Source organism: Littorina saxatilis, linkage group LG9 (genome assembly GCF_037325665.1).
Source record: "Littorina saxatilis isolate snail1 linkage group LG9, US_GU_Lsax_2.0, whole genome shotgun sequence".
Lineage (NCBI taxonomy): Eukaryota > Metazoa > Mollusca > Gastropoda > Littorinimorpha > Littorinidae > Littorina > Littorina saxatilis.
In genome coordinates, this window is record NC_090253.1 from 18,048,934 (window position 1) to 18,070,093 (window position 21,160).

Genomic DNA, 21,160 nt, shown 5'->3' on the forward strand with positions numbered 1-21,160 from the left:
AAATGAAAAATTAAAACGCAAGTTCATGGAGAAAACAAGGTAAAATTACAAACGCCCAAGGGAAATGTCAATCTCATGAATATCCTCCACATCCACACATTAAGTGTCACTTGCACTCTCAAATAGTCATGCACATAATCAAAGAAACACATTGCACACTAGCACCCTACAAAGGTAAATACAAGACTTGATCAATCACAAATTGGTAATCAGAGATTTAAAAAAAAATGTGCACCTCTACCAATAAATACACACAAGCATTCAAAGTACCACAATGTACAAGACTAGAGAAAATCACAGATCAGCTTTCACACATAGCTTTAGCTTCCAATGCCTACATGTAAAATAATATGATAATGATAACTGCAAAGTTCGTAAAATTGGCTTCCCCCATCAAATAAATTAATCTACTCGGGCTATGCATGATCAGCAAACTTGCCAGACTGTCACTGTCAGAAGGGAGTCAGACCAAACCAGATGCAGACCTGTTTACACTAAACCCGAGGCAAGAGTACTTTCCCAAAACGTTGAGTGTATTTTTCAAACAGTTGGTGTACTTTGCAAGCAAAGCCATACGCGTGGGTGCAAACGTGTTTGTGTAAGAATAGCATGTCTTCTGTTCCTCTCCAAAGTTCGTTCATGGCAGACATCGTAGCGTTCAGGGTCCAGCTTTAGCCGTTGTCTGTACTCTTTGGATCGCTCGTTGTTCTGCTTCCGGACTCGTTCAGCCTGGGGTGACAATCTGACTTGCAGTCGCAGACCTTACAATCACGAAAAAGAAATGAGGCTCAAGTACAAGACAGAAAAATATTTGCCCACAGCACATCTAGAATTTAATGACATGTTCAAGTGCAGTTTCTACAGCACTGACCCCTGTCTCTTCTACCTCTCCCAGATAAATGTAACATTTCACTTTTAAGAGCAACAATACCACTTCTAACATCAGTCCTAAGAACTAAGACTGTACTGGATTTCCTACAAAGAGATGTGTCTAAGTTGACACAATCACCATAAATTAATATGCTTTCATCTGCAGAGTCATTTATTTACAAGGCTGGTAATTGAGGTAACTAAAAAAACAAGTAACAAAGGACATAAAACAACACTGTGTCCTTCCCAAGAAAAGTTACGGTCGACATGCATTCCTCGTAAATCAAAGCTACAAACATTAAAAAAAAAACACAACCCTAAACTCTCAATTCCAAAAGTTAAAAGTAAAACGCAGACCTTAAATAGAAAAGAAAGGCATACGTATGTAAATGCATAGCTGTCCAAAAATACTTTGTGTCACTCGTAACCGAGACACAGTGAGAGTTACATGTCTTGCGTTACGATTGACGCAAGAAGATCCCCGAGTGGCCTTCTCGAAAAATATTTCACAACCAAACCAAGAACAAGTCGCTTAAGGCGAAAATACAACATTTAGTCAGGCAGCTGTCGAACTCACAGAATGAAACTGAACGCAATGCAATTTTTCAGCAAGACCGTATACTCGTAGCATCGTCCATGTACCCTCACGGGGTTTTATTGGAATAAAACTTGACTTTACTTGACTTGTCAGTCCACCGCTCATGACAAAGGCAGGGAAATTGACAAGAAGAGCGGGGTAGTAGTTGCGCTAAGAAGGATAGCACGCTTTTCTGTACCACTCTTCGTTTGAACTTTCTGAGCGTGTTTTTAATCCAAACATATCATATCTATATGTTTTTGGAATCAGGAACCGACAGGGAATAAGATGAAAGTGTTTTTAAATTGATTTCGACAATTTAATTTTGATTATAATTTTTATATTTTTAAATTTCAGAGCTTGTTTTTAATCTAAATATAACATATTTATATGTTTTTAGAATCAGAAAATGATGAAGAATAAGATGAACGTAAATTTGGATCGTTTTATAAAAAAAATGTTGTTTTTACAATTTTCAGATTTTTAATGACCAAAGTCATTAATTAATTTTTAAGCCACCAAGCTGAAATGCAATACCGAAGTCCGGCCTTCGTCGAAGATTGCTTGGCCAAAATTTCAATTAATTTGATTGAAAAATGAGGGTGTGACAGTGCCGCCTCAACTTTTACAAAAATCCGGATATGACGTCATCAAAGGTTTTTATCGAAAAAAAGAAAAAAAAATGTTCGGGGATATCATTCCCAGGAACTTTCATGTAAAATTTCATAAAGATCGGTCCAGCAGTTTGGTTTGAATCGCTCTACACGCACGCACACACACACGCACACACGCACACACTCACACACACACATACACCACGACCCTCGTTTCGATTCCCCCTCTATGTTAAAACATTTAGTCAAAACTTGACTAAATGTAAAAACAAGTCCGAAAACTCATACATTACTTGCTAATCCAAGCGGAACCATTGTTTGCTGTTGCTATTGCTAGCCGTGAAAATGTTCAGTCGATCGTAACAAAGACATCACAGAATATGGATCGATCGTAACGAAGACCCAAACTGTCCCTGTGTCTTAATTCAGCTTCAACGAACTTTTTCAGTCCAGACAAATGCTTAAAATATGAAAGGAAGAATCACCCAGAACATATTCTTTGCTACTAGCTATAACACAGCGAATAAGTAAAAAACTTGAAGAATTTTGAGTCGATCGTAACTTTATGTCGATCGTAACGCTCATCAAACAGGAGACATGAAACGAAAACTTACCTTCCCTTCGAAAGTCGGCCATCCGTGTAGCAAAATGGAGTCCAACTGCGTGCGTGTAACGTTTTTGCTATTTATAACAGCAGCCCCGATACTTCCGCGGTCATTTAAAATAAGTTATTGAATATTGAGCGATCGTAACAAAAAGACATGAAAATTGCATTCAACCTAAAAACTTCTCAAAACTACTTAAAATACTTTTATTTTAAATCAATTGTTTGCAAATCAAATAAAACTTTTTATTTACTGCTGCTTACAACTTTCGGTTGCGATAATGAAGTTCATAGATTCGAAAATCGAGGGACGTATCGTGAGTTCGCTGGAGACACAGGGAGTTACGATCGCTATGGACGTTTTTGACGTCAAATATTTTGCCAATAAACATCTTTTTTTTCGTAGACATCATCTTTTCGTGGTAATTTAGGGTACATTTATCAATATTATGGGCACTGTTTCTAACTTGCCGACGGAGATTTCTGGACCGCGGACGAACAAAACACCATGTACGGAATGTCCCACTTTTAAGTCGCCGGATTTGCTCGCTTCGGCTAACATTTTTATTTTTTTCATGTAGGTGTAATGCATGCAAGCTTCTGAAACTGTCTTTGCTATGTCTTTAACATACATGCTTTCAGTGCTTTTTGCGATTGAAAGTACGGTTGATGAACAGTAATGCATGAACATGTCGGCTCTTTCGGCAGACCACGTTTTGGCACAGGCTCATATATGCAAACAAAACGTACATGCGCATTCACATACCTTTCATTTCATTTTGGTCGCATTACAGAAAATAGGAATGGACAAGTGCGTATTTTCCCATCAGATAACTGTAAACAATGCAATATTGTGACATTTCTCTGTTTGTAAAAAGAAAAGCTGTTTGCAGTGATCACTTTTAATCATTTTTTCTGTTTGGATTCCAGTGAAATATTATGGACTGATAATGGATTCGAATGAATTTAAGTGCTGGTACTGTGAATACACTTTTGAGACCTTCACATTGATAGTCAATCATATTCAAAATGAACACTTCGAGGAGAAACTGCAGTACTGAGTGCTCCAAATACACCCAGCATCGGGCAAAAAGGGTTATCTTACAAGGAAATTTCACCATGTACCTGTAAAATCCCTAGCAAACGCCCAGTATCTAGCAAACGCCCACCCCCCATTTTTGACCAAAAGTTGTGCAGAGGGGTCACTACCTAGCAAACGCCCACCCCGGTTGTTTGTTTTTGTTAATAGAAAAAGGTACCTGAATCTATTGTTATAGTGGGGTTTTTTATTTACAAAATATATACAGTCCCAAAAGAAGCTAACATTGGTTTGAAATGTGTCTATATCACAAACCAAAAATCATCACCATCGCTGGGAAGATCAGGTTTATTTACGAAAATAATTAATTTTATCTTCCTCAACCAATCCCTGGGACCTGTGTTTTTCAACAATTTTGGTCCTGGTCGGGGAAACGGCATCACAGCACAGCGTTATATTGACCAGATCCTACAGCCACATGTTGTGCCCTTTTTCCAGGCGCGCAGAAACTGTGTTCTGCAGGAAGACAACGCTCGCCCGCACACAGCCAGAGTCACCCAGGCCTTCCTGCAGCACAATAACATCGACATCATAGGCCTAATGTCAACCAGTTACGCCCAGGACCAAGAACTGCCGCAGAACTGCGTCAGGTCTTGTGTCTCGGTCGTGTAGGCACAGAGTTTGCTTCTGCAATCATTGTGTTCGTGTTGATGACGGCTTCATAAGACAAATCAGCGAATCTATCGTGAGGAAGACGTTTATGTACAAATCACCGAACCCAACCCATTTTTTGTGTGCATTTTTCTGAAGAATAAACTGCATGTGGTTAATTTCATCCGTTTAATGCTTGTCGAAACGAGCCATAAGACTTTAGAATAAAAGATTTCACGCATTGCTTGGCCATCTGATCACAGATGAGGTCGCAGTTTGTAGGTTGAATCTATGAATCGGCCAGAGATAGATCTGCATTTCTGGTCAGAAACCAACATTCACACCACAGGCATTCCAAACATTTATATTGTTAAGTTATGAAGAGGGTCGGCAGTATATTTTTCACTGTGATCAAATAAAAGAGAAAGGCCAGTCACCACGCACATCCTCGGCTCGCATGCAATGTATTTATATAGCAAAGGGAATGCCTGTAATTCACACAGAGCAATCACTTGGTCTTAAATGTGCACAAGACAAAAACTTTCATACTGGGGGAGCGAGCCAGTCTGAAGAGTACTCGGGTCCAGCGTGAGCGTTTTTTATTGGTCTTTTTGCTATTATATTACGTCAGGGGGCAAGTAACAGTTACCGGGATCAAACCATTCCAAGAGATCAGGTATGGTTTTCCTGTAAGAGTCCAACTCCCACAACCTTCGACATATCTCACAGTACCCCATGGCTTCAAAGTGGTACTGCATGTATGTGGTCTGCCCGGCATGGTTTCGGATGGGCCAGTCTTCGAACAGCGATATATACTCGTCCTTTTTCTTGAGGATTTTGATGTACTCTTCAGGGTGGGCGTCGAGGAAATTGAGGTGCTTTGCCAGTTCCCGGGTGGAGTTGAAATCGTTGGTGTTGATGAAGGTTCCGGGTGGTATGTGCCGCTGTAAAAATAACGAAATGAATGATTGTATGCATGGCTGAATAAATGAATACATAAAAACGAATAAAATAAATTAAAACAACAACAACAACAACAACACATAAATAACTCAATAAATTAATAAACAGATAGATGGAAGAGAGAGACAGAGCGAGAGAGACCAAGAGAGATAGACAGAGGGGGGGGGGGGGGGGGGGGAGCTGAATATAACATTTAAGAGGTAAAGTTTTGATGAAACAAAGCAAAGAAGAAAATGTTTGGAAACGAAAATTCCAATTCTAATAGGACTTCGATTTGTCCACTTTTACTTCCTTCCGTTGCTTGTTTAAAGTCAGTCTGTCTGCTTGTGTGTCTGTCTGCTTGTGTGTCTGTTTGTTTGTGTGTCTGTTTGTTTGTTTGTCTGTTTGTTTGTGATGATGGTCTGGAAATACCTCGTATTAGCCAAATCTACAACTTTTGGTTTCTTTTTATCACTCATGAGAGTTTTTTCATGTGATGTTATTTCGTACACGAGCTAAACGAAAAGATTCTGTTTGTTGCATTTAGATAATAAAGTTTTATTGAATTGAACTGAATTAAATCCTGCGTTCTTGGGCTGCAACTCCCATGCGTACTCGTTTAGTTTGCATGGACTGTAACAACTATAGCCACGGTCATTTTCTGGCTCCTAATTTTACAGCAACCAGGCCGTTACTCTCACTTCACGGTTTTAACATAACATATAGATTACTCAAGAGGAACGATTTTAGTGTGAACAAAATACCAGTACATCCAGACATTTCTCTCAGGCTCTCACCTCATACTCATTGCTCCCTCGAGCCACCACGATCATGTCGGACTCGTAGTATCTGAAGAACTTCTCAGAGATGTAATCCGTGCAAAAGGCGTTCTCGAAGGCGAAAAGAAACTTGTACCGCTCATTGAACATTTCAAAGCACGAATCGTCCTTGTTCCGTGGGCATTTAAAGGGGCCGCACCCTCCATAGACATCCACGGACATGTGTTTCTTCAAATGGGCGACGAGCTGTTCCCGCTTGCCGTGCGTGTGGCAGTGACTGCACATCCACACTGCTTGCTTGGATTTCCTGGCTACGATCTCTGTGTAGTTCTTCTTGAGTGGAACTCGTCGTTTGACGATGTAGCCGTAGAACGCTTTTAGGTCCGAGTCGTTCCTGTGTAAATAGATAAATAGACAGATAAACACGTTCACAAGCAAAACTAATGTAACCCCTCCAAAAAGTAATTATTCAGTGGTAGGTTGACGATTAGTTCTCCTTGTGACAGCAACGCTCTAGAAGATGTAAGATTGGAATTGTAAAGCGCTTGGATCTGTGAATCGGGACTTGCGCTATAATTATAAAAGTGATTTATTATCATTATCATTATTATGTGCGCGAATATGTCTGTCTGTCTGTCTGTTTGTCTGTCTGTCTGTCTCTCTCATTGTTAATGAAATCATTAAACTGATCGATCGCTGCTGTACCTGTATGTCCAGGTCCAGTTAAAGTTGGATCTCCAGTTGGGCTTTCGAAAGCTAGGTCTGTGATTCCAGTCCGGCTTTTGTGGTTCGTTGTTATGGAACACAAACACCTGGTCAAACAGAATACAACACAATGCAATGAAATGCAAAACAAGTGTAATTAGGGCCAGAGACTGTGAATGTGTCAAATTTTCCTCTGCTAAGGCAAATGAATCTACCACAACAAATTTCAACTTCAACCAAAAAAATTTAAGAAATTCTATAGACAGGCCATCAAGACCCGATGCTGAACCATTATTAAGTTGCTTCGTTAACAGTTACTAGACCTTCACATTCTTCCTTCTCCTCCTCTCGTAACTATGGAACTTCACAACCCTGTCTTTGCATTTTGAACATTTGTATAGCAACAGGGGCGGATCAGTTCATTTTATGGGGGGGGGTTTCCAAAAGTATATTGTGAAGATATGGGTGTGAAGGCGCGAAGCGCCGAGCCGACGGCGCGAAGCGCATAGCTTGCTAGGGGGGTCCGGGGGCATGCCCCCCGGAAATTTTTGAAAAAAAGGATGCAAAATGGTGCAATCTGGTGTATTCTGAGGATGATCATTACCAGTTTCAGGCAGCAGATTTTGTCACTGATTAATACCCAAAAAATTGAAACTCAATGTAAAATAAGGAAATGCACCATAAAAATATTTTTATTTTTTGGCTGAGTAAGAAAGTAACACCTCAACTTTCTGTGACAAACCATGAGGTGTTATTTTCTTACTATACAAATGTTCAAAATGCTCCTTTTGGGCACGTAAAATGTCATACTGATTACTTAAAACTTGGCCGTTATCCAACTCCAATTTATTCATAACTTTGGAATTTGCTCTACTTTTGTCCAAATTCAAAAACATTTTTGTATTTTTTTCTCCTTCTTCTATCCATTTAACTCTTGCTCTCACCATTGCACTTTGTGTTTTTTCTTTCTCAAACAATTCCAACTTAATCGTATTAAATCACGTTTCTCTTGTACCGAATCATTCTTGGGGTCAGTGCCAAGGATAACGTGTGTTTTTTTCTTTTCTCTTTTTATTGTTTTCATCCCAGTATGCTCTCACGCCGCCCCGTCCCAGCACTCACTGCAACATCCACCCCTGAACTTCGTTCCGCCGCCAGACTTGTTTTTTGCCCTTTCTGAGTTAACCAGTGGCAAATTTCACGAATCTGAAGAATGTCGGGAAGTCCCGGCATGTACCTTATTCTGATCTATTCTAGATGCACACGGCACGGTATGCTTCAAAACGCACCACACACATGGTAATTAATACCATCAACGTGAGTGAATGTGCTTCTGGGAGCTGCTTAAATCTCCTGTGTTGGAAACACAAATTGTTGAGAAGCGCCGCCTGGCGCCCTCTACAACGCGACCGCCCAGTAACAAGCATCACGTTCACATAAAAGGTAAGTAACTCATTGAAAAAAACCCAACTCAGCCATCACGAAGGGTGCTCTTTCTTAAGCCTATTCTACACTCTAAATTTTATAACACTTTGAGAACACTGAAAGTGTTTAGGGTGAACACTTAAAGTGTTAGGGTGAACACATTTTTACACTTTTGGAACACAGAAAGTGTTCTCAATGTGTTATCCTGAAGCATCTTCTGCTACCTGAACACTTTTGGAACACATGGTAAACACTTTTTTGCACAGTGGAACACCAGGTGAACACACGTGTTCAACAAGTGTTCCACAAGTGTTCCACTTCGTCTTTTAGTCATGATCCGAATAAAATAATACATTAAAAATACTTGGGCCTTGAGCAGATTCGAACCCGAGATCTTTGCTTTGCCATGTCAGCGCTCTACCGATTGAGCTGCGGAGACTCGTCGGGATCTAGCGTCGCTTAGAGTATATAATTTTTATACCCCCTAGACCGCTGCGGGACGTTTTTTTGTTTTTGTTTTTAATCGTGTTGTGCTTATATTTTTTCATCAAACATTTATTTCATCTGAGACATCTAATAAGCGGTAAGTATTAGCATTTTTATTTTTACAATTTAATAATGTTACTAATTGTCCCATCATGCTTCAGCTGGACCAAAAAAGGACGTTGACACTTTTAGATCTGTGGACCTGTCTGCGTTGTCGCTGCGTTGATTTGGCTCAGGATTTCCGATTGTTATCTGTAAGTTGCTTGCTGAGATTTTGTATTAATTCATCTAAGCTTAGTCACTCGTATTTTTGTTGTAACATGTTCCTGTGAATAATAATAATAATAACGATTACTTATATAGCGCGTAAACCTCGTGGTGACGAGCCCAGAGCGCTTTACACTTACACAATCATAATACAAACAAGGAAAGAGAACTAAATCCGAATAAATTCAAACATGGTCACACACACCCACACACGCACGCACACACACGCACACACACACACACACACACACACGCGCGCGCGCGCACACACACACACAATCTTTCTTTCGTCATTGTCAATGTTCAGGTAACCCGCAATGTCATTCCATGTACGCATACGTTATTCTGGTACAACACACACAGGCACATACACATCCTCATGAACGCCACACTTTAGTAGATAATACACGTGGCAGCGCCGATGACTCACCGATCATGGGATCTCCTTCAGAGGTCTAACTTAAACATGTGTGTTTTGAGGGCTGTTCTAAAGGCAGATGGTGACTGGGAATCCCTAATGCTCCGGGGGATTTTCTCCCAGACAAGAGGTCCCTGGTACTTGAAGGATCTCTCAAATCCATAGTTAGTTGATTTTCTGTTTCTTTTTGGTTTACTAAGTACATTGGTATCTGTTGCAGAGCGAAGAGAGGAGAGGTTTGAATATTTTGATAACATCTCAGAGAGATAAGCAGGTCCTGTACCATGAAAGAAAGAGAAACAAATGCATGCAATTTTGTATTGAATACGACTTCTTACAGGCAGCCAGTGAAGGGATCTCAAAACAGGTGTGATGTGGTGTCTTTTAGGGGTCTTTGTGATTAATCTAGCGGAGTTGTTCTGTACTTTCTGCAGTTTTTCAATGAGATAGTCAAATGAACCAGAAAGAAGGGCGTTTCCGTAATCTAGCCTTGAAAGAACGAGAGAGCAAATGAGGGTTTTTGTAGCATCGGAAGAAAGGCAGTGGCGGATGGAGCTAATTTTTCTCAGTTCATAGTAGGCATTTCTACAGACAGTGGAGACTTGTTGTTTGAAGCAGAGAGTTTCGTCGAAGATGACACCGAGGTTTCGTACTTGAGAAGCCAACTGAATATCAGTTCCAGCTATAGAGATTTGGGCAGGAAGGGATGGTTCTTTTTTAAGAGAAGGGGGTACAACTAGCATGATCTCGGTCTTGTCGTCATTAAGTTTCAATTTATTTTCGGTCATCCACAATTTCAAGTCAGAGATGCAGTTCTTAGTTGTCTCGATTGTGTTGGGGAGGTCAGTAATAGGGCCAGATTTTTGTAACTGAGTGTCATCAGCAAAGCTTTCATAGGAAACAGAGTGGCGAGAGATGACATTAGATATTGGTTTCGTGTACATGATGAATAGCACCGGGCCAAGTACAGATCCTTGGGGGACACCGAAAGTCAACGGGGATGGAGCAGATTGGAAGCCGTCAATGGAGACTATCTGAGAGCGGTCTGTGAGGTAGGACTTAAAAGGACTGTTACTTGTATCTGTGGACGTTTGAAGACAATTTCTCTAATTTTGCTGTCGCAACGGTTTCAGCTGATCAGTGGACCTTTTACATTAGTTCTGCGTTGGTAAATAAACTCTATTTCAATTTGATGTTGATTTTTTATTCTGGTTGATGTGCTTGGTTTTGTGTTATTGTTATACTTGTATGTCCAGGGGTTCCTTATAATTATAATGGTGGTCCAGTGAACGATACCTTCCGCCTGTGGTCAGAGCAATACATTTGCAGATTTTCGGATTCTTCTTCTTCCTTTGGTTAGACCATAGATGTACGATCTGCACGCTAGATAAAGTGAAGCGGTAGGCTAAAAACAGCATACATTAATGAACAACATTCATCATAATAGTGGCCAGGTTGATTGTGTGCGCAATTTAGAATAATTCTATGCATGCTTGGTTGTATTTGATTTCACAGATCTATCACACTTTCAGGGAACTGGGAAGCCGTTTGAGCTGATGTGCCCATGTGGCGAATCGATGTGGGCGTAACCTGCGCACATTTCTTCTGAATTGCACTGAGGATGAACAGGAGGCACTGACGGCAACCCAGACGTGTTTACCAAGGTACGCATGTCCTGCATTTGCATATAGTGTGTAGTTTTGCAGGGAAATATTGACTTTCAAATTGATCTGATAAGTTTTGTTTGTTTGTTTGCTTAACGCCCAGCCGACTACGAAGGGCCATATCAGGGCGGTGCTGCTTTGACATTTAACATGCGCCACACACAAGACAGAAGTCGCAGCACAGGCTTCATGTCTCACCTAGTCACATTATTCTGACACCGGACCAACCAGTCCTAGCCCTAACCCCATAATGCCAGACGCCAGGCGGAGCAGCCACTAGATTGCCAATTTTAAAGTTTTAGGTATGACCCGGCCGGGGTTCGAAGCCACGACCTCCCGATCACCGGGCGGACGCCTTACCACTAGGCCAATTGTGCCGGCGGTTGCGGAATCATTGATTATACTATTTGCTGAAATACTCTGTTTCAAAATTAATATCTCCGTGCAAAACACACCAGACAGTCGCCAAACTCATATGTGGACACACACACACACACACACACACACACACACACACACACACACACACACACACAGCCAGCCCCCTCTCCTTCCACATTTGACAGAAATCTAAATGTTGATACACAGTTTCACAATAAACAAAAGTATGAAAATCAGAACACTTTTCAGTGTTGCTACGATGTGGAACTTCAGTAAAATAGTGTTTGATTTCTTAACATGCATCTTGTGTGTGCAGGAACCATACTGCTTCGCTGAGGCAGTTCACTTTCTGGAGATGGAGCTAACAGTAATGCGACGAAACCTTGTGGATGCACTTCATGTAAGTTTAAGCTTTCTGTGGGATACAGCGCAGTTACATTTTGAGAATGCTGCCTTATTTTGCAGTCTTCTCCTTAAAAGGTGGAAAAAATATACATATTCTTAAGTTCAGTGAGTGCTGAGGCCTGCAATGATAAAATGTTTTCCTGAACTTAGTCTACTCAGAATTTCCATTCGTTATGGTAAAGTAGTGCCGTAAACACTGAGGCCAGCTTTAGTCAAAGCATGGCCAACAGACAACACGCTGCTGATCCGCTTGGATCTGCCATTGCCGCTAACAGTGTATGCAGGGTGCATTCAATATGACACCCTTTTCTTTTGAAAATATTCTCATCGGAGTTTATGATTGGTTTTGACAGTGATCGCTGGCCTCCAATGGTCGCTGACAAGGTGTTTTCCTTCGGTTCACGTAGGTTTAGCTTGAGATCACGTGAGTTAAAAGCGATCCGTTTGTAAGTTTTGGTTAGTTTGATCTAAATAATGAAATATTTTAGAAAATGATGATAGAAATTAGAATGCAATTTATATTAAAGAATGCATTCCATATCATAGAACACATTCTATATTGTATGATATAGAATGCATTCAATCATACTTGTCATTTGCCCAGAAATGTATTCTATTATAGAATGCATTCTATAACGTCCAACAATGCATTCTTATGATAGAATGCATTCTTATGATAGAATGCATTCCATAAATCGCGACAAAACTTCTACAGGCCAGCTCGGTATGGTCCCTGCTTCGAAAGCAGATCTACAAACACTCTCACACACAGCTCTCTCTTTCTCTCTGTCTCTGTCTCTGTCTCTCTCTCTCTCTGTCTCTCTCTCTCTGTCTCTCTCTCTCTGTCTCTCTCTGTCTCTCTGTCTGTCTCTCTCTCTCTCTCTCTCTCTCTCTCTCTCTCTCTCTCTCTCTCTCTCTCTCTCTCTCTCTCTCTGTGCGTGTGTGTGTGTGTGTGTAGTTCTGCTTTTCTTTGCGGGGCTGGCCTGTTGTAGTTTCGGGACATTATGCATATAAATTATAATGCATTTCAGGACGTTAAAGAACGCATTCTATCATAAAAAGCATTTTGGTATTTTGTGTAAATAGAATGCATTTTATCATAGAAGGCAGTTCGGGACGTTATAGAATGCATTCTATAATATAGAATACATTACATAATAAATGATTTCCTTATAATTCATTATTTAGATCAAACCAACAAAACTTAGGTAGTTTCTTTACAAACGGATTACTAGAGGGTGCATTCAATATGACACCCTTTTCTTTAAACTAAAACTCATCGGAGTTCACGATTAATTGCGACAGTGATCTTTGGCTTCCAGTGATTGTTGACAAGGTGTTTTCCCTGGGTTCACATAGGTTAAGAACGAGTTAAGGAAAACGGGCGTGCTCAAGGCCTCGCCACATTAGCAGTACGGTTTACTGCTTACCTTATATAAACAATTTGTAGAGTGCCATTTTCCAGAGTGGCCACGCGCTAATGAAATCCTTGCGAAAGACCTATTTTAATTCTACTTTTTGTTCTTAGGGACAGACTCCTGCTTCAAGAGGGATTACTTTTTACATTCAGTCGTGTGTGCATGTGCGTGCATGCGAGTGTCATTGTGTGTTGGGAAGGTGAGAGCGAATTGGACGTGACGTATTTGTTCTGTTATGTGACCTATGCCCGTTCTGGAATAAAAAAAAGTTTACCTGTAACTGCGATTGTTGGAGATCTGCTGACAGCAAGAAGAAGTCCACTATTAGTTAAGATTTACACTTCAGTGTTATCAATTAAGTACAAACGTTTAACACAAACCTGTTAAGAGTTGGAAATGCATCATGTTCTAAAACTCACTTTTATTTCGAACAGGATGTTCCGGACAGCGAGTTGAAAACTAAACCAAAGACCAAGGGCCTGGAATCCTCCCAACTCTGAAGGGTGTTTTTGTTATCGGACTTTCGTGTGTGAACTTTCAAGATGGGGTTTACCAGAGCTCCGTTCATATTATTTAATAGCAACATATACCGAGCAACAAAAGAAACGCGAAAAAATTCTGCAATGTTTGATTGACAAAATCTCGAACAATTATGGAGTTAGAATTATCAAACCACAACATTTTGATGAAGGCATGTTTGACACAGCTGTTGCGTGAGTATTTTGATGCTGCGATTGTTTCAACACACGGGACAAAACGAAGTTTTGGAGGTCTCGCTCAGTCAGCCTTCATCGCGTTCTCTGGCCACTGATCGGACACTGGTTGCTACCAGTGATGTTCCTGGTATTGTCAGCGGCTGAATTGAATCGATGTCGAAGACGTTGTGGAAGGAAATTGCGATCTTGTCTTATTGGGGTAATGCGAAAAAATCTACCGCGTTGCATAACTGCAGTGCTTCCAATGTCACCAGAACATTGCAGAAGGTGATAAACTGTTGACACATGCACGTTTAAAGCACATGCCAGCGCTTCTGGATCACCCCCAGCTTTAAATCGACCTGGCATTTTGGTGGTGTCAATCTTGGCATCCTGGCTGTTTCAAAAGTGAGACTGGCAGCAAGCGTGCCATGGTCTCTTTTGGTTGCTAATGCATTAGTGAACACATCTCACATATCAGATTTCTCCTGCTCTACTTGCACGTGCTGCGAGCGCGCATTATGTGTTTTACGATAAACCTGCTTGTCTTGTGTGTTAAAACAGTCACAGCATCAAAATAATCACACAAAAGCAAGGTCAAACATGCCTTCATTAAACTTTTGTAGTTTAATAATTCTAACTCTATAATTGATGACGATTTTGTCAATCAAACAATGACGAATTTTGTTGCTCGGTATATTATGTGTTCAACAATTCCTACCCCAGACCCGTTTGTTCTGCGACTGCTGCAGACATTTCTTTTTGTCAATTAAAAATGCTTCTTTGCTCACAAAATTTGATTTTAATGTCTTTCTGAATTGTATGACAGTGCAGGATGAAAGTGTTCCAAAAGTGTTCTAAAAGTGTTCCAAAAGTGTTCTAAAAGTGTTCTAAAAGTGTTCCAAAAGTGTTCCAAAAGTGTTCTAAAAGTGTTCCAAAAGTGTTCTAAAAGTGTTCCAAAAGTGTTCCAAAAGTGTTCTAAAAGTGTTGACCTGAACACTTTTATGTGTTCAGAAGTGGTTACAGCAGGGTGAACACTTAAAAGTGTTCAGATGTGAACACTTTTGGAACACTTTTGGAACACTTTTGGAACACTTTTGGAACACTTTTTTGTGTATAGAACACTTTTTGTGTTCCAAAAGTGTTCCAAAAGTGTTCTACTAAAAGGGTGTTCAGAAGTGGTTACAGAAAGGGTGTTCAGGAGTGGAACACTTTTGTTTAGAGTGTACGACATTTAATTAAGCTTGTGAAACACCTGATTTTGCAAAGTGAAGGCAGCCGTCCTGCTGCCCAATAGCATTATTTGTTACACAGAATCTTATGACATAACTTTGGAAGCAATCTGCGTGTCACGGTTCACTTTTGTTAAAACTGATGGTTTCCATTTTTGCCCGAGATATGTGGTAGAAGGGAGGGAAGCCAGGTTAGGAAAACAAAACACATAAGAGTTATAGAACCTAGTGTCAAAGTGAGACGGTCACGTGAGTGTGACAGACAGGACGGCAGGACATGAAGTGTCGGTCTCAGGTGGTTCTCGATTGAACTCCTGACAGGACGGAAAGTGTGAAGGTTTGTTTGAATTCCGTTTCCCCAGAACAGTGTGGTGTGGTGTCTTCAAGGAAGAAAGCCCTTGTTCAAATGGCTTCTGTCAAGATGATGTTTTGCTCAGAGATTCATCCTATCACGGGATATTAATATATTATGGTGAGCAAAAATGTTGAGTCTGCAGTGTGAGCGTGTTATGCTGAATATTCTGTAACCAGCAAGACCCTTAGTATGCTGGAAAGAATGTGTGAATATGTGCTTTATTTTCTGAGTTTCAGTTTGGTTTATGTTCGATTGTAGTAGGTATTATTTGGGATAGGAGGTTGGTAACATTTTCTAATTGCCTATGCGCTTGTAGATAGTTTGGCCATGCATTTTTCGTTTTTCAAAATGGCGGACCTCATGGTCCCACATGGTAAATAACTTTGAAGCTACCTGATTCCTAAAATGAAAATGGATACATGTTGTTATAATGTGAAGCAGGAGGGCTTGTATTTTGAATGAGGGTGTGAAGATGAATCTGCGGACAGTGAGTAACTATTTCTGGGGAAATTGGGTTATGTCCATTGAAGAAAGTGAGCGGGGAGTTGTGTCCCTTGAATTCAAAATGGCGGAAGCATGTTGTTTTAATTTTCATAACCTGTTGTGAAAATTCTTTGGAAGTGCGAAAGGTTGTGTCATTTGAGATAATGGTGTTATGAATTTGTATTTTGACCTTGACCTTGTGTGTCTATAATTAGACAGGAAGTTGTCATGTTTTAAAAGCAAGTTTGACTTTGTGAATACTTTTGCAAAAATAACTTTGAAGAAAGTTAACTTGTAAATATTTTCGAAGAAGAAATCTTCATGTTCTGATTGTGAATCGGAACTTATGTTTTTGAATGAAGTTTTTTCATGTGGACATTGGAAGTTCATATTTGTGAAATTTTAGGTTCAAGTTTAGCAGCAAAATTGAAATGTTGTTTGAACTTGGAGATAAACACACAAGGTTTGGTGACTACATGGTTTTAGGTTTTATGATCGGATTACTTAGACAAAATTTTGTTTAACAGATCCTGCTGTGAATTCAGCCTGGATGTCAAGCCTGGTGATGCTGTTCCGGAGATGGAACCGGTCATTGAGCGGGGCGCTCAGCTTTGTTTGCGTTGTTGTCTGGTCCTGATCTAACTCCGATCAGGCACTCAACTTCATCTACGAACAATATTGTGTATGAACTGACGCTGATCATGCTCTCGACATATCGTTTTGTCGTCGAATGACATACTGTGGTTCTGGAACTGACATTAATCCTGGCATGCCCGGTAAATGGACTTCGTGAATCTGGATTCCTACTATAGACGTTGTTTTCTTAGTGTTTGTTAATGTTGATTTATTCCGGCATTTTTGTGTTTGTTGTATCATTGTATTATGTTGTAGTCGTTATTTCTTTGAGTTAATTCTCTTTTAGTTTGAGTATGTGAAAGTGAGATTGTTGTTGTGATTTTGCAGACTTTATTAGTTGACTAAATTGATTTTTTCTGCAAATAGTTTTTCTGGTTCAGTATAGGGCATGAAAGCGAGTGATTGAATGTGAGTATCTGATTTTGGTTCTAGTTTATTCATCTTCCACGCATCAGTGCGTGACACTGCGGATCTTTTTCCTTTTGTATCATCCCTTGAAATCGTGGTGACTTTGAAATTCGTTTCATCCCGTACAACTTATTTCCATGTTAAAGGGAAATAACTGCATGACGGTGTGTTAACGGATGGAGTGTATTCGGGACATTGTTGCATCTTGAACACACGGCCAGTACAACTGGCCTTGACACGGAACGATCCAAGGGGGGCAATCTCAGTCATCTGAAAGAGGGAAATCCAAACGCAATCCGCCTTGTTCGATTTTATGGGCTTGTACGATAGAGAAAAATAAGAAAAGCAAAAGCTGGAGTCCAGTCTGGACGAAACTGCTATCAAGAACGCAGAATTGATTTTTTCTGAGTTTTTTTTAGCCGTAAGCGCCATGTTTATCGGAGCAGGAAACTCTTCCAGAGTGAGGCCCCTTTGTTGGTTTCACTGCGGCCGCATTGTGAACAGCAGTTATGAGAAATGAGAAATGGTGCTTACGGCTAAAAAAAAAAACTCAGAAAAAATCAATTCTGCGTTCTTGATAGCAGTTTCGTCCAGACTGGACTCCAGCTTTTGCTTTTCTTATTTTTCTCTATCGTCTAAGCCCATAAAATCGAACAAGGCGGATTGCGTTTGGATTTCCCTCTTTCAGATGACTGAGATTGCCCCCCTTGGATCGTTCCGTGTCAAGGCCAGTTACACGGTACTGGCCGTGTGTTCAAGATGGACATTGTTGTTGAAGTATACCTTTCATATGACTGCTTTGTCCTTACCTGGTCAGGGTGGGACCGCACAACAGGGTCCGACCTCATGATTTGTCCATTCCACAACAGCGCCGCGCTCTGGCTCTGAAAAGTCGCGTTCGTCGTTAGCCGACAAGGCATTTCCGGGCAAACGCGCAGGCGCACTGGCTCCGGAAGTGGAGGAACGTTGCGCGGTGGCACTACCCACGTGATCATCTTATTGGGGTGACCTTTCACGTGTGGACGCTGAAGGAAGGCCGCTGTGTTGAATCCCCATTTGATGGCGACTTTGGGTTTGAAGGGGCTCCTTGGAACAGCTCCCGGGAAATACGTTTTGGAACTGCAACAAACACAATAGAAACTTTAAAACTCCAACCTTACATTTAAGTTAATTTCGTTTTGTACTATATTATCCAATTGCTCGAACAAAATAATATACCGCACCAAAAGAACACCCAAATGGAACAATACAGTGTGAAAACTAACAGCAATACTTTTCTTGTTTAATGTAAAAGTATTCGAACAACCGCTTTTCTCCTAACACTATTTTTCCGCAGTGAATTTTCGTCCGCCATAGTCTCGTCATAAAAAAACATGCATGCATGTATGACGAATGACATCTACGCATTAACATGAAAACAAATTCCCTTCCCCCCCCCCCCCCCCCCCCCCCCTTTAAAACGTACAATTCAGACCTGTTATCATTGCTCTGTCCGTCTGTCTGTCTGTCTGTCTGTCTGCGATATTAATGTAACAACATGAACCCAGTTTCACCACACCTCTTTTCCCACATATAACTTAAGCCAGTCATTACTATTCATGTAACGGCATTTGCCATACTTCGCAAGCGACCCTCCTCTCATTATCAACTCAGACCAATAATCAATGTCTGTCTGTCTGTCTTTTTCCATCACACTCTCTTCACATTGGCATAATCGGCGAGTCATCACCTGTCTGCATGTCTGTCTGTCTGTATGACATATGTGTTAACTGAACACATTCCCCACACCTCTAAGACAACCATCTTGACACTTACAACTGAGGCCAGTCATCACTGGTTTGGTATTGCTCTTCATTTGTTGGTTTTCGACCGTCCTCGTGCCGCTCCAAATCCACATAGCTGATGGACGCACCACCCCAGTCTCCATTGGAGAACATACGCCATGCCACTCTTGTTGTCCGTGAAACAGAACTCGCCGTAGTCATAAGACGCGGAGCTTTGATAAGGTCATCGGGAAAGTCCAGTCTGAGAAGTGCGCCATAACGTTGTCTCGAAAGTATGAAGGTAAGAGTTAGGCCCGAAAGGACGATGAAAACGAAGAGGGACACGCTTGATGGAAAGCGGCATCGTCGCATGTTTTGTTTCTCTGGAAAATCTGAAACACATAAGATTGCATTAGCATCTGTAGTAAAAGTACGAGAGAGAGAGAGAGAGAGAGAGAGAGAGAGAGAGAGAGACAGAGAGAGAGAGAGAGAGAGAACGAACGGCCGGACGAACAAACGGACTTTATTATTTAAGGATGGAGATTTTAGGCTGACGCATAGTCTTACAATTTGGCCCTGCTAAAACTAAGACATAGAGTTTCAGACAATAAAACAAGAACGCCGAGGCGTGATTAACCATTCAGTCAAGTGATTGCACTGAAATACGTCCGGCTCTCTCTAACTTTCTTTGTCAAACAAGGGGAGAGAGAGATAGAGAGAGAGAGATATATATTTATATATATATATATATATATATATATATATATATATATATATATATATATAGAGAGAGAGAGAGAGAGAGAGAGAGAGAGAGAGAGAGAGAGAGAGAGAGAGAGAGAGAGATAGAATACGAATACGAATACGAAAGTTTATTCAGTTTTAGGCCAGAGCCCCTTCTGAAGGGTCTTTACTTTATTTGGTGTTTCACGTCGTTTTCAACCACGAAGGTTATATCGCGACGGGGAAAGGGGGGAGATGGGATAGAGCCGCTTGTCAATTGTTTCTTGTTCACAAAAGCACTAATAAAAAATTTGCTCCAGGGGCTTGCAACGTAGTACAATGTATTACCTTACTGGGAGAATGCAAGTCATTTCCAGTACAAAGGAATTAACATTTTTTACATACTGCTTGACTAAAATCTTTACAAAAATGGACTATATTCTATACAAGAAACACTTAACAAGGGTAAAAAGAGAATCCGTTAGTCGCCTCTTCCGACATGCTGGGGAGCATCGGGTAAATTCTTCCCCCTAACCCGCGGGGGGTCTTCTGAAGGGTATGCGCCCATATACCCGTGTGACTTGGAATAATAGGCCGTGAAAAGTAGGATATGCGCCGAAATGGCTGCGATCTGCTGGCCGATGTGAATGCGTGATGTATTGTGAAAAAAAAATCCATCTCACACGGCATAAATAAATCCCTGCGCCTTGAATATGTGGGCGATATAAATTGCATAAAATAAAAAAATAAAAATAAATCCCTGCGCTTAGAACTGTACCCACGGAATACGCGCGATATAAGCCTCATATTGATTGATTTATTGATATACAACATAATCATAGTAAAACATTGTGTTTCATAAATGACCCAAATTTGTACACATCAAACAGTAATACATGTGTACATAAATCATGTCACAGTGATTAATCTTTTCATTCCCTGATAAATGTATTGTGCTAATTTGGATATTTGACTGACATTTCCAGTAGACATAAGCAAAGTATATCGGTACATACATGGATGATTATAATATTTTGGCTTTATCAATAATACTCTTAGGTCACGTAGTGCAGGACAGCAAAACATAAAGTGTATTTTATTTTCTTCAGCCAATTTACACAGACGACACAACAAATCTTCCTCACTCCGTACACTATACCTACATCTGTGTACAGCAAGATCCGATACACCGAACCTAAATTTAGTTAATGCACTTTTCACATAGCTGTTCATTTCCATATCTATATACGCTTCAGTACTGCTTCCGGTCTTAAACAATCTGTATGTAGAAAATCGATCACTGCTTTGCATATGGTCGTTCCAGTCTTGCCATCTGCAATCTATCAATCGTTGTCTAAAACATTTCAAAAATCCACCAATACTGTCCACCCGGCCTTGGTTGTACCATACATCTGCAAACCCATGAGAGAACAAACACTTTCGAACATCCGTCGCCTATGTAATCTTGCCATTACAATCTAAATTATAGAGAACTTTGTATGCTTTACATGGAATCTTAGAATTTTCCATTTTTGTTAATTTTAGCCAATATGTAATGCACTTTACATATGAGTTTAGATATATTGGGAATCTTCCCAATTCACCATACACAAGGTCGTT

General features: G+C 40.6%; 1 protein-coding gene and 1 long non-coding RNA gene across 8 annotated transcripts in view; one reads left to right on the plus strand and one right to left on the minus strand.

Annotated features, from left to right (window-relative positions):
• Positions 1 to 3,414: 3,414 nt before the first annotated feature.
• LOC138975488 (alpha-(1,3)-fucosyltransferase fut-1-like) overlaps positions 3,415 to 21,160 on the minus strand; it is a 34,885-nt gene continuing 17,139 nt past the window's right edge. For 3 of the 5 annotated variants that reach the window (XM_070348189.1, XM_070348190.1, XM_070348192.1), the window contains exons 2-6: positions 18,870 to 19,209; positions 17,864 to 18,173; positions 6,782 to 6,888; positions 6,095 to 6,470; positions 3,416 to 5,299 (exon numbers count right to left, since the gene is read on the minus strand). In XM_070348189.1, the coding sequence (XP_070204290.1) occupies positions 4,973 to 5,299; positions 6,095 to 6,470; positions 6,782 to 6,888; positions 17,864 to 18,173; positions 18,870 to 19,189 (1,440 nt within the window). In that variant the 5' untranslated portion in view covers positions 19,190 to 19,209 and the 3' untranslated portion in view covers positions 3,416 to 4,972. Of the gene's footprint in view, positions 5,300 to 6,094; positions 6,471 to 6,781; positions 6,889 to 17,863; positions 18,174 to 18,869; positions 19,210 to 21,160 lie in introns of all 5 variants that reach the window. The other 2 variants (XM_070348187.1, XM_070348188.1) reach the window with 1 other exon arrangement.
• On the plus strand, positions 8,928 to 14,738 carry LOC138975502 (uncharacterized). Of its 3 annotated transcripts, none has more exons than XR_011458660.1 (4): positions 8,928 to 8,946; positions 10,910 to 11,041; positions 11,739 to 11,822; positions 13,680 to 14,738. It is a non-coding gene; the product is annotated as an uncharacterized lncRNA (long non-coding RNA). The 3 variants fall into 3 exon arrangements; XR_011458659.1 differs by lacking the exon at positions 8,928 to 8,946 and adding an exon at positions 10,465 to 10,545; XR_011458658.1 differs by lacking the exon at positions 8,928 to 8,946 and having other exon boundaries at positions 10,478 to 11,041.